Source organism: Brassica oleracea, chromosome C8, assembly GCF_000695525.1.
Source record: "Brassica oleracea var. oleracea cultivar TO1000 chromosome C8, BOL, whole genome shotgun sequence".
Lineage (NCBI taxonomy): Eukaryota > Viridiplantae > Streptophyta > Magnoliopsida > Brassicales > Brassicaceae > Brassica > Brassica oleracea.
Window position 1 is genome coordinate 23,606,707 of NC_027755.1, and position 24,970 is coordinate 23,631,676.

The window sequence follows — 24,970 nt, forward strand, 5'->3', positions numbered from 1 at the left end:
TCTATGATTGCATGAAAGAAGTTAATGATCACCCTAACCATACCCCCTCACCTTCTAAATACTAACCCTAAATTATAGTCACTAAACCCTAATCTAAATATACCCTAAACCCTAAACCTAAACAAATAGATTAAGCTAAACCCTAATCAAGGAAGTATAAACCCAAATAGAATGTATATAATATGGTTTACTATACCCAAACCTTTATTTAGTAAACCTAAACCCTAGGCATGAACCTACAAATCCAAATACAATCTATAAATTGTTTTCCAATATTAAACATTTGAAAGCACATTTACTTGAAATAAATAGATTAAGCTAAACCCTAATCAAGAAAATATAAACCCAAATATAATATATATAATATGGTTTACTATACCCAAACCTTTAATTAGTAAATCTAAACTCTAAACTCTAATCACTAAACTCTAACTCAAATATAAACCTTAAACCCAAATATAAACACAAAACCCAAATAGAATGGAACAAAATAAATAACATAGTACATATTGGTGAAACTATAAAATATCTATGAATGCATGAAAGAAGTTAATGCTCACCCCAACCATACCCCCTCACCTTCTAAATACTAAACCTTACATTCTAGTCACTAAACCCTAATCCAAATATACCACAAAACTCTAAACCTAAATAAATAGATTAAGCTAAACCCTAATCAAAGAAGTATAAACCCAAATAGAATGTATATAATATGGTTTACTATACCCAAACCTTTAATAGTAAATCTAAACCCTAGGCAGAAACCTATAAACTCAAATACAATCTATAAATTGTTTTCCAATATTTAACACTTGAAATCACATTTACGTGGTTAGCATATTGCATATCTTATATTCCGTATAATCTAAGTAGTATAGTAAACGAATGTTCCAAATAATCAAATTTGTCTAACACTTGAAAAATGAATTTCATATTACAATCAATCACACAAATTGACAAAGAAGAGACCTATCAAATTTAAAAACATGACATATTATTACATTTTTAAGGAGTAGTATAGAAATATGTCTCAAATAGTATGGTAACCGTACATAAGTAGCTATCCTTAAAAATATATACTATACTTTCATTTCACCAAATATAGTATAGATGACGAATTCATCTTCTTCAATTCTTTTTTTTTTTTAGACAGGCTGATATACATTCATTTCGTTCACCACCATATAGAGATCATCTCCATCTCATCTCTTTTTCCCGACACGATGATGCTTTAACCGATTCGCCGTCGTTGTTCTTCACCACTGGATTTGTAAAACAAAAATAGAAACGAAAACAGAGTATGTAAACAAAATCATGATTGTGAGAATCAATTGATTTAAGAAAAAAAGGAGAAAACAAGAAAAAAATTTTGTGTGTGCTCACCGTCTACGCTTTCATCGTTGTATGTTCTTCACCACTGGATATTTAAAACAAACAAAGAAACGAAAACAGAGTATGAAAACAAAAGCATGATTGTGAGAATCAATTGATGTAAAAAAAATAATATGAAAGAGTTGTTGTGTGTGCTCACCGTCTATGACTTCATCGTTGTCTCTTCTTTAGAACAATTGATTGTTCTTTTGGTGAAGTATAGAAAGAGAAGAATTATGTGACAGAAAAAAATGTATGATTTTTTTTATAATCTGAAGAAGAAAGAGAGACATTGGAAAGAGATGGTGGAGTAGAGACGTGGAGGTGGTGGTGATGGATTAGAAGATGTGGCTAAAAGTTTTTTATATATTTTTAATTATTTTTGTTAGTAGGTGTCACCGGTTGGTTACAAGGATAATATGACAATAATCTATAATGTGTATATTGAAAAAATAGGGTTTTTAGTTAGTGGATGAATTATAATTTGTTTGATGGATGTAGGATGCAATTTTCCGTATTTCAATATACCAAATGTATTTCTTATATATATATATAGCTTATTTAGAGACCTCTATCATCCACTAAAATATTACCATATAACTACCACTATATATGTTGTAAGTTTTTGAAATAAAAGATAATAAACTTAAGCTTTAAAATAAAAGATAATAAACTTATTCTATGCCCTTATCACGTTAAAAAAAAAAAAACTTGGTTCACTGCTTTGATGTTTTGTATAGTACATTAATCTATTTAAGTTTGCGTATAATGCCACATAGGTCTGTTGTGTACAAGCGGATTTGACTTCGGTTATTCAAACATGTAATCTAGCTATGTAATTTTACCCTCCCCTCCCAAAACATATATTTAAAACAAAGATTTTTCAAGTCGCTTCTTAATATTAAAAGAAACAGATCTTTTTAGCTATTTTTTACAGAGCACAAAAATTATTAATGGAAAAACGAAAGTTGCTATTATCAACACAATCAATGTCGTTAATCACCTAACTGGTTCTTCAATTATCTGAAACTAACTGCTTTGATGATTGATTGATTGATTGATTTATTGGGAAAACACATACATAAACAGATGGTACATGTCCGTTTGTTACTTAAATACTTTCACAATTCCATTCACTTCTTTGTTTAAAATGCCACCCTTCATTTGTTTGTATTCCATTTTTCGGAATTCATCCTATTCATGTTAAAACTTAAAACCGATTGCAGCCCTAGTTACATATTTAGGAAGTCTTCTATAATTCACTACAATCTCCACAAGGGAAAGTTTTATTATACTAACAACATATATTCTATTATATATTATTTATATGTATAAAAAGAAAAGAAAAAAAGAGAGAGATAGAAAGCAAATTGTTTTATAGCTAAACTGTTTAATTAAGCATGTGCCATGCACATCACAAAGAAAAATATATAAGAACATAGAATTAAAAAAAAAAACTTTGTTGAAAACACGTAAACAAATTCTAAGGCTCCACAAAGTAATTGTTCATATCGACGTAGCAGTCGTCGTCAAACTCATGTCCCCAGGATAAACTTAAGTCGCTCATATTGTTGGTGATCTCATCGAATGAGGATTGATGGATGGATTCTTCAGTCCTAAAGATCTTCACGTGTGAGGCCTCTTCAGTCGGAAGCCAGGCACTAATTAGGGATTCATCTAATAAGTCGTCTTCACCATAGTAATTGTTCATATCGACGTAGCAGTCGTCGTCAAACTCATGTCCCCAGGATAAACTTAAGTCGCGCATATTGTTGGTGGTCTCAGTCGGAAGCCAGGCATTAACTAGGGATTCATCTAATAAGTCGTCTTCAGTGACATTACAGGTCATATACAATGACCTATCACCTACTACTGGAGAGGAAACAAATTCCGATAACGCTTTATTGAGGTGATCGATAGCAAAGACAACATATACGTAATTGAGCCCTGCTGAACACAACCAGTTGACGAGAGATGGAAAGTCAAAACGGTAGGAGCACTTGGCATAACTGACTCTGCATATGCGAAAGAAAGTTGGTTTAAGACCGATAACTGTGTCCAGCCCTAGGACACTTGCGTAGAATTTAAAGAATCCAGCATCTGGTTTATGGTCGATTTCATGTCGGAAGGATGGTTTCGCTTGCATTCCTACCATAGAGAAATTAAAGAAAGAAGAGAATCGCTCTAGTGGCGTGTTTAGGGTTCCTCTCCTCTCTCGTCTTATATTAGAGGCGGCGCTAGATTGTATTAAGGCTCAGACCTAATTGTGATTTGCGAATATCAATCCTTAATAAAAAAAGATTTAAATGAAAAATAATTATTGACGTTTCCTTTTCCTAGGTAGCTTTCCTAATTTCCTCTGTATTATTTCAAACTTGCAGCTTTGCCTTTCTTTTCCTTTTTCCTTTTTCCTAATTCGATTCGACGTTTTTGCTATCTCACAACTCTTCTCCAATAACTCGAGTTTGATACCGAGTTTGATAAGGTTTTTCTTAATTATTATTTTATGACTAAACTCCACTATTCTAATAATTTATATGATATGGTAAGGTTTTCTTTAGAGACAGGTTTTTAGAAGATAATATACGTCCTCCACACTATATATATATATATATATATATATATCTTCTTATTTTGTTGGTTTTTGTTCAAAAACACATTTATTTATTATTCTCAAAAAGTTATTCCATTTGATTGCTCTAAGAGTATCTCCAAAAAAAAAACTCTATAACTTCAAAAATAGAGTTTTTTGCTATAATAAAAATTCAAAATTTCAAATTTAGAGTTTTAAAGACTGAAATTTCATATTTGAAGTTTCACTACTCAAAACTCTAAATTTGAAGTTTCATTTTTTATTTGCATTTTGGTCTTTATAATTAATTATACATCACATTTATGATTCTTAACTATTTTCTCATTTATCATTTTAATCTTTAAAACTTGTGTATATCATAAATATTTCAAATTTAATTTTATTAATTCAAATTTTACACAAAAAATTATACAAATACTTTAAAACTAGAATTAGATAGCAAGAATATTACAAAAAAACTTAATAATTTTTTTTAAAAAAAGATACATGAAAACATAATTATTACGCAAATTTAAATATTAAAACAACACTAGTAGTTTAGTAAATTTTCTCCGGAACTTCTAAACTATTGTCCAAACAAATTTGGTGTAACCGAAGATGAAGTATTACTGAAATAATTTTATGGAATAATTTGATATTTTCTTTGTATTTTAATATTTAACTATTTATTCCTGTTTATAATTTTATATTTTAGTGTAAGATTTTGTTAATTAATATTACTGTAATATTTTTATATATGTGCTAGTTATGTATAAAAGTTGTATGAATTTATATTAATTATGACAAATATAAGGACCATAGTATAAATTACAAATAATTTTGAAGTTACATTTGAAGTTTTGTTTTTGGAGAAAAATACCCTAAAACTTCAAAAATAGAGTTTTAGAAACTCTAAAATATAGAGTCTTTTTGGATATGCTCTAATATTAGACATATCCTTTTTACTCAATTTTTTTATATCACATGAAAAAATGTGCATGATATCTGATACCGGACTTGAAAAAGATTAATAGAAAACTGTTTATTTATTAATTTCATAATTTGAATGCATTTATTTTTTCCTTCATTTTATTGCCTAGTAGTGCCTATAATTATAATTTCAATGTGTGCTTTGTTTAAAAATATTATATTTATTTGACACTCATAAGAAAAAACAATTCGACTTGTTCCAATTCTAGATGTATCAAAACACTTTTAATCCAAAACTATATATGATCTTAGGAGAATTTTCATGTTTACCATGATATTATTATTCATGTTTATCTGAAACATGCATTAATATAAGAATTTGTATTTTTTTCTCTTTTATGATTCATTTGAGATGTTGGAAAAGAATATAGTTATAAGATTTTATTTGATAAGTTTTTCTTTATAAAAATTAAAAATAGCAAAAGAGATTCGCTTTTTACCATTCGATTTAAACGAAGATAAGATTACTGATTACACAAATTATGTTTTAAGTCGATCGATCGCATTTGAGTATTTGTGTTTACTCAATCGATATTTTCCTTACTTTTTTTTTCATTTTGTTGTCTCTCAGTTCTGACTTTTAAGTTCTTTTTTTTGTCAAGAGACAAGCTCTCATATACTGTCATATAGCTTTAACAATTTTAACATTTTCATTTTATCAAACTATCACAATTAAGAATGGGTTTGTCATATTGGGCAGAACTTCATAATAAGCAATTTACCACGCATGCATCTATAAAAGTCTCATGGTTTCTCTTTCTTTTTATTTTCCACAAATGAAAAGAAAATACTGAATGAAAAATGTCTTGCTCAGCTTATGTTACAGTAAGCAAATTTGTATTCCTTTTGGTTCTTTACAAAACAAAATGTTCATCTCCTCTTGTCTCTTTTTCTTATCTAAGAAAGTTACAAATTTGCATCCCACACAGCTTGGTCACCTTCTCCACACACGGCATGAACCAGCCACATTCTATCGACTGATTTGCATACCCCACTGCACTTCCAGTCGAATGACGCCACACACACGTCTCCAACCTCAGCCCTCATTTCACAAACTTTGGGAAAGATAGAGTAACAAGATGAGAAAAAAGCTCAAATCCTCCTTTACTAACTTCTGAAGCATCTATAAAAATATATAGCTTTTTACCTGGAGGAGTACCACAACAGAAATTACGATCATCTATATGCTCAACCTCAAGACCGAGGAACCATGACCCTAATGTCACATCTTCATTTGCATACTTGTGCAAAATTGGCCTGGAAAGTAAAAGATCACATGTTATATATGCTTGGATAATAATTAATAACCATTTCCCTGGATAAAACATATTTTTCTTTTGTGGAGAATTCAAGAGCACATAGTTATTTACTTACTGGTTGTTAGATATGTATGTCGCAAGATCCTTTGAGATGGCATAGATCTGTCCTGTAGCATGTCGAAAATATTTGTTGCCTTCCTCTCCAAACTTCCAAAACTCGGGCTCACGATATTTGGCCGTCCTACACGTTTTGAAAACTGCTTTTAGATCCACGATGAGATGTAACATTTCAAAAGAAAAATGAGATGGTACAATGTCTTAGGCCTCATTAGATAATCCGGTACAGGGCTAGTTATCAATACTCCTTGGAAATTAGTTGGGTTTTGGCCTAGATACCCCAAATTAAACAAAAAATGTGATAATAAACACAGAGGAATTATTACTTCTTAGTAAGAACTGGTCCTGATTTCATGCATCCAATGTAGACCCTCGGCTTATGACGGTGAAGAGCTAATGTGGAAGCAAGCATACCTAACAAAGGTATAGAAAGATATTCAACAATTTAATTCAAGAAGAGAAGAAAAAAACACGGTAGAAACAGAGTTTGGTACCAAGATTAACATGAACATCATCATCAATCTTAACGTAAAACTCAGCATCCCATGTTGCAACTGCACTTGAAAAGAAGGTTTTGGTTTTCGCAGACAGATTATAATATCCTTCTACATGATCCTGCAAGAGTAAAGAGTCCAAGAAAATTGTAAATTAATCGTAGGAAAAAAATCAAGTTGTCTAATGAATCTTTATCTCACCAGCCTAAAGAAATCTTTGTATTGAGCATCTTCTGAATTAATTTCCTTATCCACTATACTATGTGGTATCGCACTGCCAACAAATGATGTATACACACTCAAATAAGAGTCAATCTAATAAAAACATTAGACTACGTTGCATTCCATTACTATTCAATGTATTAACCTGTGTCCGATCATGAACTTGACGACAATACCCTTTTCTTTTTCCAATTTCTCAAGCTTTTCCCCTGTGATAGATATATACATAAAAAGGGTAACTAAGATTAGACGCAATGAAGCATGAAAGGAACAAGAAATTTGAAGGAGGGACATCGCTATATATAACCCTGAGGCATCCAAGAGTCTCTTAGAGAATCACGACGTTGTCTACTGCTAAATGCAGTGTTGATACCAATCACCATGAAAACTTTCTTCCTTTGGCTTCCTTCTGTTGAAGTATTTGTTCTTGCGACATCCACAATTTGTTGATGGCTTTGTCTAACAGAGAGCTGCTTCTGAAGCATAGACACTGACTTGTCCAATGATCTGTGGTCACAAAGATATACAATTTTTAACATGCAAGCGTAAGATTTACAGCATAAAACACATCATTTTGTTTTTATTAATTACACTCACTCTATTGCTTTATGGGTTTTAAGAACTTCTTGAATTACATCTTTTTCTTGTGATTTTTTCTGCATTTTGGCGAAATTTAAAGATTTAAAGAATATAAGCTTTTAAAAACACAATTTTTTTGTGAAACAAGTCCTATAATGAAGAGATTCAGATCCAGACAACGAGATTAAAGTGTAGAAATAATACTTTCACATGAGCATATTCCTCGGTAACTACGTTAACTTCCTGATCTCGCCGGTGTAACATGAGCTGGCTACCTGAATCCGACCCACGAAATCTGAAAATACAGCCAAGAAAATCAATGAAAAAAACTGATTAACAATCTAGTTAATATCTAAAAGCAAGAAAAATGATTTACAATGGTAAAAATAATGAAACATTTAAACGAAAAAAAATGAAACAGAGGTAAAAAAACACAATCAAAAATCAAGAAACCTGGAGTTGAACATTGCTCCGAGAAAAAAGCAGGAGATGCAGAGAAGCGAAACCCATGTCAGTGATAGTCTCTTCGAGATTTTGGTCTTCATTGGTCTAATGAAGAGACAAGAGAATGGGACAAGCAATGAGAGTAGCACAATAAAACTTCAAGAGGTATATTTATAACGTAAAGACAGTGAAATTTAAGTAACAGTCCTTATTTAATGCAAGTTTGACTATTTAATTCAAAGTATCTAATATGTCAGGTGACTTACTTCCAGTTATAAATCATTTGCATGTTCAAAGAAATTAAATTTTGACCCCCAATGAACAAGTGAATTAAGTCAATACCTCAATGGTTTGTTGAATTATGTACTGTTATTAAGAACTTTTTGTCTTTATATGGAATATCAATTTCCGAATATAGTTATTTTGTAAATGAATTAAAATTCATTTAAATTTACAAACAAAATTATTTGTAACATGACTATCCCATAAAAGTTACACCTGACTTCGAAGTTGTTACACGCAGTACGTACGTTTGCGTCTAACGCAAGTCAATATTCAGCGCACAATGCTCATGAACGTTAGTATTAAGTTTCGTAACGAAATTAGGATAGACGTTCATAGTGTGACGGTACATACATACATGATCGGTGTTGAGATTTTAGAGTTACACATGATCGGTGTTGAAATTTTAGAAACTATAAAATCTCAACACTGATTTTTCAGGAGTTGATTCTTTCATAGTATACACTATCAGTATCAGTCTATGATGACCATGCTTGATCCGGCCATTCCAGTAACACAACACCAGAACCTGTTTTTCAGACTTACCGTCCACGCATTACCAATACTAACGGAGATATGATGCTGTTGTTGTATGTTACTTAAGTAAGATACCTTGATCTAAGTTGGTCTCACTACAGAAAATTACTTTTGTGTAGATCACGCATTAGAGAGCCTTCGAGTGTTATTGTGTCATTAAGCAGATTTAAGATCAATATTTGTGAAAGTAATCATTGATTGATTGATGAATGATGGCTAATGTGGAAAACATTTGAAACTTAGAAAATAAATACCAAAACAAATACCGTATAATTCTATAAACTTACAAAACGTACAAATTAACAACTAAAAATGATTCTCAACAGTTTTGATTATAAGAACTAAGCCTATAGCGATTTGATTGGTTTAGCCAGAGAGAAACCGAAAGAAAGTCACCGGCTAATCCCGGTTTTCCTCATTATCCCTCGGCGTCTAGAATCAATCACGTCACCGTCTCCAACCTATTCAGCCGGTATCCCATTCCAATTCTCTTCTTCTTCCTCCACACCCATAAAGCTTAAAGCGCTTCCGTCCATCCCCAAAAACTCGATTTTCTCTGGGGTTTTCTCCGAAAATTCGAATGGAAACTTCATCCTCTTCGATTGATAACCATAAAAGAAGCTTCCTTTGCCTCCTCTACACCTCCTGTCGTCTCTGTCTCTGTTGATTAAGCAATTCGATCCAAAGGAACAACCTTTCTAGGGTTTAGATCATGGACCGTGCTCAATCGGATCTCTCATTAGGTTCCGGCACCTCCCACGCCTTGCCTCTACCTCCCCCGAGAATCCCAATCGCTGACGACTCAATCACGCTTCAGCTCCTTGAGCAGAGATTCGATGGCCCCCGATCTCGTAGCCGAGTCTTGGTCGATAAAGACGAAGACTTTGAAGAAGACGATGACGATCAGAGGGAAGATTTCATCCTCTTAGGCCACCCGATGAAGCTTAAACGGAGTAGACCTAGCAGCTCCACGTCATCACCAACCCCCCCTTGTAAACGATCAGCTATTGATTCATCGTTAGAAGCTAGACGATCCCTTGTGAAAGCCTGGGGCAACCAGCCACTCTCAGAAGCTGATCCCGACCTCCACGAGCTCATGGAGAAGGAGAAGCAAAGACAGTTCAGAGGAATCGAGCTCATAGCTTCCGAGAATTTCGTCTGCAGAGCAGTAATGGAAGCTTTGGGAAGCCATTTAACCAACAAGTACTCAGAAGGCATGCCTGGAGCGAGATACTACACAGGGAACCAGCACATTGATCAGATTGAGACTCTCTGCCAAGAACGTGCCCTCCAAGCTTTCGGACTTCGCCACGACCAGTGGGGAGTCAACGTGCAGCCTTACTCGTGCACCTCCGCGAATTTCGCTGTCTTCGCCGGTCTTTTGTCGCCGGGGGAGAGGATCATGGGGTTGGATTCTCCTTCGGGTGGTCACATGAGTCATGGTTACTACACGCCGGGTGGGAAGAAAGTCTCTGGCGCGTCTATCTTCTTTGAGAGCTTCCCCTATAAGGTGGACCCTCGTACAGGGTACATTGACTACGAGAAGCTTGAGGAGAAGGCGCTTGACTATCGTCCCAAGATACTTATTTGCGGAGGTAGTTCATATCCCAGAGACTGGGAGTTTCCTAGGTTTAGGTTTATTGCAGACAAATGTGGAGCTGTTCTGATGTTTGACATGGCGCAAATCAGCGGTCTTGTGGCTGCCAAGGAAGCTCCGAATCCGTTTGAGTATTGCGATATTGTTACCTCGACAACGCACAAGTCTCTCCGTGGACCTAGGGGCGGTATTATATTTTATAGGAGAGGGTTTAAGGCTAAGAAGCAAAGCATTAATCTTAATCACTGTGAGAGTAATGCCCAATATGATTTTGAAGAGAAAATAAACTTTTCTGTCTTCCCATCGCTGCAAGGAGGACCTCACAATAACCATATAGCTGCTCTAGCTATTGCTCTCAAGCAGGCCGCTTCACCAGAGTACAAGGTTTACATGAGACAGGTCAAGAAAAACGCTAAGGCTTTAGCGTCTGCTTTGATAAGCAGAAAGTGCAAGTTGGTAACAGGTGGCACTGATAATCATTTGCTTCTTTGGGACCTGACTCCTTTGGGCTTGACAGGTATGTGATTAGTTATTCTTTATTATTAGGAGATAATGAAATAAGTTGCTCTATGTGATCTTAGTCTATACATGCTAAGTCCTTGGACTTATGTTTTTCAGGCAAGGTGTATGAGAAAGTATGCGAGATGTGTCATATCACGGTTAACAAAGTTGCTATTTTCAGCGAAAATGGTGTTATTTCTCCTGGAGGAGTGAGAATAGGTAAAAGCAAATCAATTTGAAGCCTCAACATTATGGATTCTGGAGTTAGAATAGATTCGTGCCTTTTTCTTGCTCTCTGATTCTTGACATGTGCTCATGTATACCTCTGTTTTAGGTAGTCCGGCTATGACCTCAAGAGGTTGTCTAGAACAAGATTTTGAGACAATGGCTGAGTTTTTGTATAGAGCTGCTCAGATAGCAAGTGCTGCACTAAGGGAGCATGGGAAGTTGCAGAAGGAGCCGCTCAAAAGCATCTATCACTGTAAAGACATTGCAGATCTTAGGAACCAAGTGGAGGGTTTTGCTTCTAAGTTTGCAATGCCTGGCATTTGAGATTTGAGTCAGCCTTAAAAATTTCATAGCTCATTTTTTTGCCATGGTAATCTATATCCACGCACCCATTTCTCTATTTTATAGTTTCATCTATTTACATTCCCTAAGTTTGCTAAACTTAGATCAACATTTGTAGGGGAAAAAACAAACAAACTTGCCTGTATTGCTATGGTTGTAATTCTTCAAGGCTTGTGTACATAGACATTGGGGTGTGTTGGGGGTATTAGTGTATCCGTTTATGTTCTTTTCAAGTGGTAATAATATAAGAGGAGAAAAAACAAGTTTTGGAGAAATTAGCTGCGATGCAGTTTAAATTTTTTTTTAGAAAAGGGAATAATATAATTTCAGGATTGTGAATGTGTCGGGGAACACAAATAATTTCTGTAACCAGAGGAAAAAATACTTGCTTCTGACCTCAACCATTACTTTTTACCTTGGGGAAAATCATTACATTCTGAAAAAGAGAAAAAAAAAAAGAAACTGTAACAAAAGGAATAATACAAAAAGTTGATTATTTGTAACGAATATTTTTATGTTATTATTATCAGTGTGCATTTGGTAAATCTCTGATCGTAGACCAACCTCATCCGGCGGACAGAAACATTTCGTAAATCAGCTGAGAAAGTCCGTGTCCTACTTGGGAGGCAAAGCATGGAATTCTGGTGAGTCTCTAAAAGCATTTAGTAGATTCTCTGTAGTTTTATTTGGTTTTGATTGTGACTTCTCTCCTTATCTATAATATTATATTATTATTTTCACTTCACATTTTTTTTACTTGTATTATTGAATTATTTTATCAAAGCCCTATGTTTTTTTTTCTTGATCTGGCAAAGCCTATGTAATTTGTTTTATGAGATGAATATAGAAGGCCAACGAGGCAAATACACAGATTAAAGTCGAGGGCAAAAGGATGGTGTCTCTCTTCCTTTCTTAAAAATTGATAGTTGAACATTTTGCAGCTATGTACTAGATGAAATGTCTTAAGACTCATTTTTGATATTTCAACAAAACATTTCTAGTTTTTCTTCTTCAAAAAAAAAAAAAACAAAACATTTCTAGTGGGTTCAACTATTCCTTTGGAAAGTCAAGGATTTAGAGAGCGAGCAGTAATGGGAATTGGCACTTTGGGTACTTTATCGATACACATATACCAAGTGATTCTCGTGGGCTGAGATTTACTCACAGATACAAAAATGAATATTTTGTCAAAGATATTTTTTGGGTAGAAAAAAAGGAGAAAGCAGAGATGAGTGAATTGTGTAAAGTGAATATTAAAAAAAGTATTAGAAACTTGAAGAGGTAAAGATGGAGTGCTTTGAAACAGTGGGTGGGGGAGGATTTAGGGTGTGGAATTGGTAATAATCATAACTATTATTGACATAAAAGCCACCAAATGGTGTGCCCCAAAGCATGTAAACTTGGATGAGAGTGCCAAAGAATAAAAAGACAAATCTGCTTTACAAAGGATACATTCCCGTCATTATTTTTGATGAACACCATAAAACCACAGTTCAAATTAATTTTTTTTTTTTTTTTTTTTTTTATAATCCACGGGTTCCCCGCTTCGCGGATCATTCCCCTGGGCCCGGTCAGGCAGCGGTCCACTTCACTCGGGAGGGCTTTACCTGGGCTGGATCGAACCCAGTACCGCTTTGGTGTCCAGAAGAGGCAGGGTAGTTTCCGCATGGAGGGGGGAATCGAATCCGGATGGTGGTTGCCACCACAGACCCGTCCTGCCACTTGGACTACCTCGTCCGGATTTCAAATTATTATTTCCTCTCTTCTTTCTCTTATGTGAATCAAATCAAATCAAATTTCTAGTTTTTATCATTGGCCTTGTTCATTACTTTTCTTCTCCAACTATCTCTAACACCATCTCCAACCCACCTCGATTTTCATCTCTATATTTTCTTCTAAAATAGAGAAACTCTATTATAGAGGTGAAAATGCTCTAATGTATGTCTCTATAATAGAGTTCCTCTATTTATAGGAGAAAATATAGAGATATGATATTTTCACCTCTAAATATAGAGACAAAAAGTAAATTTTCTCTATATTTTTCTCTAAAATAGAGGAACTCTATTATAAAGGCATACATTGGAGCATATTCACCTCTGTAATAGAGATCTCTATTTTAAAGAAGAATATAGAAGTGTACATTGGAGATGCTCTAAAAAGACAACAAGCACTCCCTTTGACTCCCTCATCTTTAACCAAAATTTTAAAATTAAGTTGTCATAGTCCAATGATATATGGTCCTATTAGTGAAGGTGGATGATCAAATATTTCACTGTAAGTTTCACTTTGAGACATGACTGCTGCAATTCTAATCACATTATGGTATTTTCATTGATATATCATGTATGGTTCAGACATTAGATTAAAAAATTGTTCTGAAATTTTATTGAACAGCAACATCTGCAACGGGCTGGAACCAAAACTAAAAAGCAGACATTTGCTTTAAGATATGATTCAGAGAATAAATTCTATTTCTAGAATTATACTCCATAAAATAGAGCAGACTGACCAAAAAAAAATTAAATTCTTTTCATAGCAGCAAAATAAAAATAAGAGCTACAACAACTCCCCCTACCAAACGATTCTGCTAAGCCTAAAGTCTACTCTAATTTTTTTTCTTTTTTTTTTGCTTATTTATGAAACTGAAAAATGTCAGCTTTTGATATTCATCTATGGCTGCAGAAATCTAAAAGCTTCTTCCTTCCTTCAACAATTTCATCAAACAAATCATCGATTTGCGCCACTATACTCTCTGTCCCATTCCTCAAATTACCAAAACACCCTTTCAGATTCTCCACCCTCTCTCTCAACTCCCTCTCTCCCTCCTCTTCGCTTTCCCCTCCTCCGCCGCAGAATCTCCGCTCAAGCTCCGCCTTCAGCTCTTCCAACGCCGCCTTGCTCCTCCTGTACTCGTGCATCAACATCCCCTTCCTCACCCCCATCCTCCCCACCTCAGCCGCCACTCTCTGCTGCAACCTCCCCATCGCTCCGACAAAACCGCCGACTTGGTTCTGCGTTTGCGTTTGAGACAGCGTTGCGTCGCCGGGTAAACAGTAGACGAGACCGTGAATCAAAACCATAAGTAGAAGCGAGCTCATGTTCCTCGTCGCGTAGAGCACGCCGCGGAAACCACTGAACCCGTTCTGTAACTTCGTCGACGACTCCATCGCCGCCGTCTGTTCCGACCAAAAAGGGAACCTTTGAACTCGATTCTCGATTAAAGCTCTGTTCTCTTCCTCCATCCCAATCGCTTCTCTCCTACACCCTGTTATCGCCCTTAGCACCTAAACCCAACAAAACAGAGCATTCAAAGTTCTGATTTTGATCACAAAACAACAAAACAGAGCATTTAAAGTTTTGATTTTGTCACCTAAAGCAAAACAGAGGATCGAAAGTTTCGATTTTGATCACTAAACCAACAAAACAGAGCATCGAAAGTTTTGATTTTGATCACTAAACTACAAAACGGAGCATTTAAAGTTTTAATTTTGATTACTAAACCAGCAAAACAGAGGATCGAAAGTTTCGATTTTGATCACAAAAACAACAAAAAGATTCGATTTTTCCGATGACCCACCTGACGAGAAAGCTGAGGAGATAACCGACGGTGGTGATAATGGCCGTCGAGGGTCGAAGCGATTGAAATTCCGGCGGAGGAGAAGTTTTCGATGGAAGAAACTGCGGATTTGATGACGAGGCAAGCTTCCCAAAGCTTGGAGCTTTCGTCCATATACTCGTCGAGCCATTTGTCGCCGACGGGGAGCTGAAGCTTTTGAACGAGGAGAGTGAGGTGTGAGTGAGAGGTGCGGAGAAGACAGAGAGCCCTCTGTAAGAAGTGTACGGACATGAAGTTGTTTGAGAGGTAAACCCTCTCGAGATCATCCATTGATCTGTTTAGAAATGAGTAGTATCCGTTCACTGAGGTAGCAGAGGACGGATCCATTTTTGGTCAAAGATCTGATCTTTGGTGAGATGAGTCGATGATCAAATTGAAAAGATATTAAGAGAAGGGAGAGAGAGAATTGGAGGAGAGGGAAAAGGTTATATAGAGATTTGGAAGGTGTGTGTATGTATATATGGAAGAAGAATGAAGAGGTTTTTGATTCTGCTTTCTGAGGATTGAAAGTGATTGTTGGGTACAATGATGAGTGTTTCCTACTGAGGAGGAAAGATGATAAGTAATTTCCTTGTACAAGAAGAATAAAAAAAGCTGAGATTTGAAAATGAAATGAAAAAAAAGAGTAATGTTTTTTTTGAAGAAACAAGAAAATAAGACATATTGGACGGCATTTGGTTCATGAAATCTATCTTATTTTGTGGGTCTATTGTTTCTTACACTTGATAAATAAATTGAAAATTGTAAATACGTTTGTTCCTCTTTGCAGAAGCGCTACTCCATCATCTCTTTTTCTTTTGGGTCTTTGGAAAAATTGATTCTTTTTTGAACAAAATATATAATAGTTGGATACAAGCACAAGAAAATAACAGAGAAAAGTTACAATCATGAGCCCGAGTACCTTAGTATTTGAATATGATTATATAAGTTTCAATGTTGGTAGCTAATAATCTTCACCATTAGTAGTTAGATTTGATTACAAAATTCTCGATGTTGACCATTTCAAGCATGTCTTTTTCTATCTAACGTTTTTGATTCATATATCGGATGGTGAGAAAGGCTAATTAACTCTTCCTTGATTTTAAATACTATTATGACATATGTTTTACAAATTACATAGACTACAAGTTGATTTCTTGTCAAGTTTTGTTATCAGAAATATGTACATTTTTTTTTGAAACTCTTTTTTTTTTGAAACTCCAGAAATATGTACATATAAATTGAGCTATATGACTCAAAAAGAAAGATAGGGTGAGCCGAATAAAAGACTCTTTTTGGTGGTAAAATTGTTGAGGTCATTTCAAAAGGTGTTTTTACATTGACATTGAAATTTTATGGTGAAGATTAACTAGGATATTTCCATGATCAACACACAACATGCTAATAAATTAATAACGTACATTTGGTCCCTTTCTTTGCTAAAAGATTAATAAAAGTAAAGACTAAAGAGTCATTGAATGTTTAGCGTTTTGAGTCGTGTTTTAATTAGTTTCATATTTTTATTCGTGTATTTTGGGTTTTAGTGTTCACTTTTATAGGTGCTTTTCCCTCTTTTCCTCCCTCGAGGTGCTGATTTTATGGATTTTTCTACAAGAAAATAAAAATAAGAATATGATTAATGTACTTAGTTGTATCATTCTCTATTCACCCAATTCATTTTATACTTTCGTTTATACCTCCTTTTTTTTTTACAATTTGCAACATTTGTCAAGAAAGAATAAACAGGAATGATGAGATTCTTTGTATGTATCCTTTTTACTTCCATGCACATACTCAAAATTCTTTTTAGGACATAGGTCTCTGGGTCTCTGTGGGTCTCTGGGTCTCTGTGAGGTTTGCAAGTCATCATCAGTCCAGACAAACTTATCTCAACCATTTGAATTTTTCCTTAACAAAACAACTCTTCGACATGAAACTGTATTGTAGCAGCACAATAGTATCTGTATTAATTGATTAAACCTTACTTAGTATATTAAAATAGTCAGCACCTTGTTTGTATTGTAGAAATTATACATATAGATGCCGCACTAGTGTCTAGTGACTTGATCGAGATTGATTATGTAGTACGACGATAGATTCGTTTGGGACTATTTTAATGAAGTAATTTGTTTTATTTAAAATAAATCATAAACTTCAAAGTGGCATTTTGGACCCATTTAACGGCGGATATCTCAAAAGGCAGTATTATATAACAAACTAGGTGATAATCCGCGCGCATGCGCGGAATGAATTTTTATAATAATATTTATTTATTAAATAGTTTTAACATTTTGCAATACTACAATTTTTATCGATTATATAATAACGAATACAAATGTTGGTCTATTAAATATATCATCGTTGTTGAATAGTTAACGTATTACATCTCATTTTAATTATTTTTAAGACTTCATATGCACAAAAAAAATTAAGTTTTGCGGGTGACACAAATCCCCAAAACCAAATAGGCAACATCGATTATATAATGACGAAAGGGGATTAAGTTTTCTGCTCTCGATTTGTTTACTATTAACTCTCCATAAGTGATTTCATTTTCTACCTTTATTGTGTTTTCGTTCCCGTCTTTGTTTCATTGATATGAGTTAAAATTTTTTTAACTTCTTCTATGGATTCGGTGAATTACATAAGTGTCAATTTAAAAAAAAATAGACATATGTAAAAATTAGTTTCACTCTAGATACATATCTAAGAATCAAAATTTTGAAAAAAAATTAGTGAAAAACTATATTAACATATTAGTGTTCAAATCTAATATATCAAACTGTTATAAAATATAAGTGCAGACTCGAAATATAAATGTCTGTCAAGTATATATTCATCAGCTCGGTCTAAAAATCATCTAATTCAAGAACAGCAAAAAAAATTACTTATTTGACCAGTTCAGGTAATATCTGAATCCGAACGGGTAATATCCGAACCCGAATGAATATCCGAAAATAACCAAACATAAGTATACTTAACCCTATATTTCTAGTTTATTTCTCTCTTTTTATTCAAAATATTTATATTAATAATGATTATTTCTCAAAATTAGATAATATACATATAATTATGGACAAAATCATTTGCTACTCACTTAAAATACATATCAAGCTCTTGTTTCTTGCATTAACAAAAGTTGCATCTAAATTTTTAAAACAACAACTAAATTTGTGTCTTTCTAATCTATTAATAGTTTAGTCTTTTAAAAATTAGAAAACCAGTTAAGTTAAAATATAGTTTAAATATAAAAAACTTAAACAATGAATAATTTATTTATTTTTTTCAAAATTTAAATATCTGAACCCAACCCAAAATATTCGAACCCGGACATAAAATACCCGAACCCGACTCAAAATATAAAAATACCCGAATGGGTTCTATAACTTTATACTGAAATACCGGATACGAACCCGAACGTGTATCCGAACGCCTACCCCTAGGATATATGATCATTTGTATTTTGCTTGAACAAAAAAAGTTAAACCATTGATCACAAAATTTTCAATGGAGGACTTTTACCATTTTTAGTAATTTATAGTCGTTTTAAAAAATTCAAAATATAACATATAAGAAAAAATCTAAATTTTTTTATTATATGATTAATGTGATTGTTTAATTTTTTAATAGTATAAAATTAAACAAAAAAAAGAGATGTTAGAAAAATTGTTATCAAATATGTATTATTCATAATCATTAATTGTCATATATATGTTAACCATATTAGGTAATTTCGTAGCTTTTGTTTAAGGAAAGAAAAATATTATTTTGTACACTACTAATTAATTTGATAGTTACTTTAATAAAAAGCATAGTATATGTTTATATGGACCAACTTATTTTTCTAACAATTCTAAAAATCATTCTCGTGATGACACGTGTCTACGAATTAATATATAGGGGATGAGTTGATATGCAAATTGTAGATATAATAAATGCAAAAGGGAGAATAATTTGAATTTGATATATCTTGTAAGCTAAGAGTATACTTTGCTTTATTTATGTTATTACTGTTACCAATACTGAATGTACATTAGTAGTAGCATAAAAAGTTCGGAATATATAGATTATATCAGAAACAATTACATTCATCGACACTTTTTGAGTTTGTAATATCACAATAAGATATTTCTCACTTGACACACACTTTTTCATTGTCCAAATACCAAAATACTCTCTAGACAACTCATTATCGTTATCTCTTTCCCTACTGAGGCACGTGCGTTATCTAGATTTCAAATAAAAAAACAAACCGAAGTAATTTGAATCGAACAAGAGACGGTGAATGAAACCGAAGTGGAGCAAAACTTACTCTATAATAGTTACATTATTTTAGTGGGAATTATAGAGAAAAAAATAGGTTTGGGTTGGAGATGGTCAGAGCATCTCCAACCTCACTCTATTTTTCCCTCTAAAATAGAGTTTAGAGTAAAAATGCTCTAATGGTACTCTATTTGCTACTCTATAATAGTATAAACCTATTTTTATTCTATATATAGAGTAACTTTTTATTTTTTGTTCATCATTCTATTTTTGACTCTAAAATAGAGTACCATTGAAACAACATCCAACTCTATTATAGAGTTACTCTACTTTAGAGGAAAAAATAGAGTAGAGATGTTCTTAGATCATCAACCTGTTAGTTGTCAACGTCGAACAAATAGAAATTTACGTTTATGAAAAACCCAATGCAAGAATTGCGTTTGAAACAACCAATGCTTTAGATAATGGTTGAAAAAATTTTGCATTACAAGTTCAAAAAGGCAAATGCATAGCTGTTTCGATGTAGCCAAAGACCTCTGTCGATAAATATACACATCTATATATTAATCAAACATGAATGGCAGTTCTGTATACTTCGTGGAGACAGATATGTACCTTTGCGGTTATGATACATTCGTACACATAACAACCGGTTCCTGATGTGGTCCAAATTCTCATAAAAGCGATTAGGATTGATGATTTGAGTGTGTTATCCATTGTACATGACAAGTGCTTACATACAATTGTTTATATATACAAAAAACAGGACCCCAAGGAAAGCTATAAACTTGGTTTGGAAGTAATATATCAATACCGTTACTTCTATTCTAAGCCAAGAAAGATTTCGAACTAAAAGACTAAGTAGTAGTAACCAACAAAATGCATGAACTGGACTCTTTCTTAAGGTATTTATTATATCTATATGCATATTATATCAATTAGATATTAATCATATTATTATTATAAATATCAATCATTTTGTGGAGAGACAGAGAAGGGTGGTTACTAGAAGAGCGAGAAGGAAGTGGCAGAACAAGTCATTTCAAGTAGAGACAGCTGTAACTTCGTAAAGACATCAAGTGGTAGAGACAAGTGTGATGCTTAAGGTTGGTAGCATTTAAAAAAAAAAAAAGTTATTACTTTTCTAAAAGCATTCCTGCTTCTATTTTTGTAGTAGTTGTTGTTGTACTCACCTCGACTCAATCAATATCACATTACATCATCAGACGTAGACAAAAGTAAGAGAAGCCAGATTTGTCAAAGTAAGTGCAACATTGTTAGAAGGGATCTTCTTTGTTCTTTGATTAAAAAAAAGGGGATCTTCTTTGTTCATAACTTCATATGCTTATACTTTTTACATTTAAGCAGAGAAATATATGATCCAGTTGATGATACATAAGGATATAATTGTGGTGGTACCATTAACTATTCTCGTTTTATGATTAGTAAATGTTAATGAGTATCTAACAAAACCAAGAAGATAAAGAAACTTCTCGAAACGTGCTATTGATATCGAAGGATTTCGAAAAACAAACTAACAGATTATGTCGGGTTTAGTGGGTGGGTGAAACTAGGCTTTTAATAGTTTGATTTTAATATTTTGTTCAAAACAAACTTATAACCGTCTCTGATTCCCGATCCATTTTAATATTGGAAAAAAAACTTATCTATCAATTAATAATGCATTACCTAATCACAAGATAGTAGTGGTCTAGTGGTAGGCGGACATTGGGATTACCAAACAAACTAACAGATCATGTCGGGTTTAGTGGGTGGGTGAAACTAGGCTTTTAATAGTTTCATTTTAATATTTTGTTCAAAACAAACTTGTAACCGTCTCTGATTCCCGATCCATTTTAATATTGGAAAAAAACTTATCTATCAATTAATAATGCATCACCTAATCACAAGATAGTGGTCTAGTGGTAGGCGGACATTGGGATTACCAAACAATCCAGGTTCGAGAAAATCCAACTACACTTCATTTTGTGTTCACGCCGATATGAATATATTTTACGGTCCATTTGAATATCCGGAATAAAAGTCCATATGTGGGTTGTATCATCATTTTGGATATTAGTATGGACTTCTACATGAGCTTGGAATACCCAAAAATTAAACAAAAATAATAATAATATTGCATTACCTCTTAGGGTTTTAGGGTTAATGGATAGAGGTAGTACTTGGTTTCCTAGGTTAATAAGTAATGGTTTATGGATATAGGAGGTACTTTCGTTCATTAGGTTAACAGGTTACAGTTATGGGTTTTAGAGGTAACACCGTATTGAACTTTTGATGTGATTTTATGTTTAAATGTGTAGTCAAAGTTTCTTTTTAGTAGAGTTTACTCTTAAATATAAAACTAAATTGAAACTATCATCATTAGTTCTATCATTCTATGGTTTTGGGTGGACCTATCTCTATATATAAACCAAGGTCGCCCCCCTATAATTCTACTACGACTACTCTCCACAGCTATTTGACATCATTATCATTATTCTACCCTACACTTTTCTTACCCACATCAGAAAATAAAAAATATGAATTTTTTTTTACCAGAAACTAAGTAAAAGGTGAAAAACTAGACATAACTTTGTGTAGATGATGGGAAATGTGTAAGGTGTGAAATGTGAATATGAATAATTTCATGTGGTACTGAGTATACTGTACCAAGTGTTCCTAAAATCAGAACAAGGACCAAGACTTAACTCTAACGTTCATCATTCATGCAAAATGTGGCCCTTTCAAAGTTTCCTTTTGAACACACAAGAGTGTCATCTTTGTTCCTACTAATTTTTGTCCTTTTATAAAAACCGTGAGCGTTTGTGTTCTATGATTTAACAAGACACTGGTTTCATGTTTGTTCAGTTGTTCTCACGTGCACGTCATTGAAACAATGTTATTAGTTGTCGTGAAAGATTTCTAAAGAGATTATGTACAACAAGAAAGATAAAAGAGGATTCTCACATTAGTGGCACAAAACAGAACAAGATTCAACCTTATGGATCTTTTAATATCATCCACCCTCGACTTTGCGTTGTGGTGGATGGTGAGTTATATACTTTTGTATGAGAATGGGAAGATAAAAGAGTACGTTCAAAAGGAAGATACTTGAAAAGTTGTCATCGGTGAAGTCCCTATTTGTGATATGACAGATTCAAAATCTTTTTGCGAGAAATATATTTTTTAGCACGTCAAGTAGAACGTTCCAACATGATCTTGATTCTTTTTTTATTTTTTCCCAAATTGAAATTCATTCATACGATTGTTTAATACAAAAGCTGGCAGATAAAAAATATCTCCAGAACCAAGAGCCTAAAGAACAGACAGCTAGAACCCACGCTGGGGCAACTTTCGAACCCACCCCGGGGTAACTTTCGAACCCACCCTTAACTAACCAAAAGAACAACAACACACTACAGCTCAATAAACTAAAACAACTACACCAAAGCAAATGACAAATCAGTGCAAACGATCTCCGAAGAAGCAGATAACAATAATCTAGATAAATCTATGCTGTCTTCAGCACGCCATACGAACCATCCACTTGTAGAACCCAAAGACACCGTAGCGCCTTTTCAATCAGGATCTATCGCTGCTGTCTATGGCCCGCCAAACGATACCATCCCCACTCGCAACTAAGAACCAAGACTTCACAACCCGACCAGAAAAATCGCTTCACGATCCACACATCTCTCGGATACGGCATGAACGCACTGACGTCCACTTTACACCTAGATAGAAGTCCACCAAAACCTCCACACAACCGAGCTTCGTCGCTCAAAATCCATAACCATGATAAGCACTAGCACACCTAAGCGACGAAAGATCATTGCATCCACTACAACTCGAAGATAATTTTGCAACTGAATGATTCAATGCACTACCCGCTGAAACAACACTGCCCTTTTGCACCATAATGAGAACAAACCATCCTACAGCAGAGAGGATGACCCTTACACAACCTAAATAGACCAATCGATACAAAAACAAAGGCTCAACCGAAAACCCTCAAACCAAGTCGGAACCAATTTCAAGAACAAAGCTGATGGTCGCCGTTTGATTAGAATGTAGCCCATGTACCACCGGCTGCTACACCGAGCGGCGCGCATCCGAGTTTGGTTAGCTTTCCCGAGAAAGCTAGGTCTTGATCCTTAGCCAGACACAGAACCGAGTGGATAAAATGCGGACCTTGACACCTCAACCGGACAGGATAAACGAATTCCCAGCTTCAAGGGTGTGGAGCAGAAACCGCCGATGAACCAAAAGATTCCACTCCGACGATGGGATGTATGGCTCCACCACGCACCTACAACAAGGTTCACTTTGACTACTATGTCCTCGTGAAACCTTCTGGCGCGTTGCCACCGAGAACCGTAGAAGCAAAACTCTTTTCCATCAGCTTCAAGGGTGTGGAGCACAAACCGCCGGTGAACCAAAAGATTCCACTCCGACGATGGGATGTACGGCTCCACCACACACCTGCAACAAGGTTCACTTTGACTACTCTGTCCTCGTGAAACTTTCCGGCGCGTTGCCTCCGAGAACCGTAGAAGAAAAACTCTTTTCCACCGGCCACTAAACCACTCCTCCAATGATCTCACCGCCGCAGGGGAAGCTAGATCGATGGTGGAGGAGGTGTCTTTCCATGTCACACTCCGTTGTCGAGAAACTATTGTCGAAGATCTTAAAAACGAAAAATTAGATCTGACAAAGCTTTAGCCCTAAAAGCCGACTCCCCTAGCGATAGCCCCACCGTAAGTCTCGCCACTACTCCAAAGAACACCATGATCTGTCACCATCGCTCACCGAATCGAGCTCAGGTTAAGGGACCCAATAAACTCAGAGCCGCCTGCATATCAACTCCATGGAAGCATGAAAGCAGGGGAAGCAAAGGAAAAAGGAGAAAAGAGAATGGAGGGGTGCCTCCGACACCGGCAAACACCGGGCCGGAGCTAGAGGATTTAGGTCTTCGGTGTCTTCACGCGAGGAGGCGTGAGTTAATCATAACATGATCTTGATTCTAAAAATAAAAATGTTTCTTAATTTTTTTACTAAATATACAAATTAATTTGAAATGTATTTCAAAATTTAAGGCCTGAAATTTCACCCTAAAAATTATATATATATACGAAGCTATTAAATTTTAAATCTATATTATTACTTTTTAAAAATATATTGTTTTTAAACAAAATTTTGAAATGATTTGAAACTGCACTGCTATTTATCTGCTTTCTGGTTTCGTGGAAAGCTTCATTTCATTACTAAAGACCCTAATCGTAACGATACAGAGTCAAGGGCCGATGTACCTGATATCCAAGGTTCTTCGTCATCATTGTCTATCTAGCTCCAAGTCTGTTTTGGGTTCACGCTCCTGAAAGCAAAGGGCAATGCACCTAACAAGTCAGACATTGTTGTCTGAAAAGTCATTTCAAGCAAGGACTTAGGTACTGCTGACAGAGTCGGATCTATGTTGGTGGGAGGAGTGTCAGCTGACACCCCTTAAATTATAAATTTTTTGTTTTGTTACCTGTTTATTGTTAAACACACTAGCTCAGTTGTTAAACTCTGCCCTTT

The 24,970-nt window shown here is 34.5% G+C and overlaps 3 protein-coding genes across 3 annotated transcripts; 1 reads left to right on the forward strand and 2 right to left on the reverse strand.

Annotated features, from left to right (window-relative positions):
- Positions 1-5,661: 5,661 nt before the first annotated feature.
- LOC106310661 (probable beta-1,3-galactosyltransferase 5) lies at positions 5,662-8,168 on the reverse strand. The gene is made up of 11 exons (XM_013747889.1): positions 8,058-8,168; positions 7,809-7,899; positions 7,623-7,681; positions 7,333-7,532; positions 7,171-7,234; positions 7,005-7,077; positions 6,804-6,924; positions 6,636-6,723; positions 6,308-6,433; positions 6,081-6,190; positions 5,662-5,988 (listed from the first exon to the last, which is right to left on the reverse strand). Exons 1-11 carry the CDS (start codon positions 8,147-8,149, stop codon positions 5,840-5,842), a joined length of 1,173 nt encoding a protein of 390 aa, XP_013603343.1. The 5' UTR covers positions 8,150-8,168; the 3' UTR covers positions 5,662-5,839.
- A 1,213-nt stretch (positions 8,169-9,381) lies between these two features.
- LOC106312669 (serine hydroxymethyltransferase 6-like) lies at positions 9,382-11,760 on the forward strand. The gene is made up of 3 exons (XM_013750271.1): positions 9,382-10,981; positions 11,083-11,184; positions 11,300-11,760. Exons 1-3 carry the CDS (start codon positions 9,580-9,582, stop codon positions 11,515-11,517), a joined length of 1,722 nt encoding a protein of 573 aa, XP_013605725.1. The 5' UTR covers positions 9,382-9,579; the 3' UTR covers positions 11,518-11,760.
- Positions 11,761-14,153: 2,393 nt separating this feature from the next.
- LOC106310045 lies at positions 14,154-15,779 on the reverse strand. The gene is made up of 2 exons (XM_013747236.1): positions 15,113-15,779; positions 14,154-14,819 (listed from the first exon to the last, which is right to left on the reverse strand). The coding sequence occupies exons 1-2, from the start codon at positions 15,476-15,478 to the stop codon at positions 14,202-14,204; spliced, it is 984 nt and encodes a 327-aa protein (XP_013602690.1). The 5' UTR covers positions 15,479-15,779; the 3' UTR covers positions 14,154-14,201.
- Between the last annotated feature and the right edge of the window lie 9,191 nt (positions 15,780-24,970).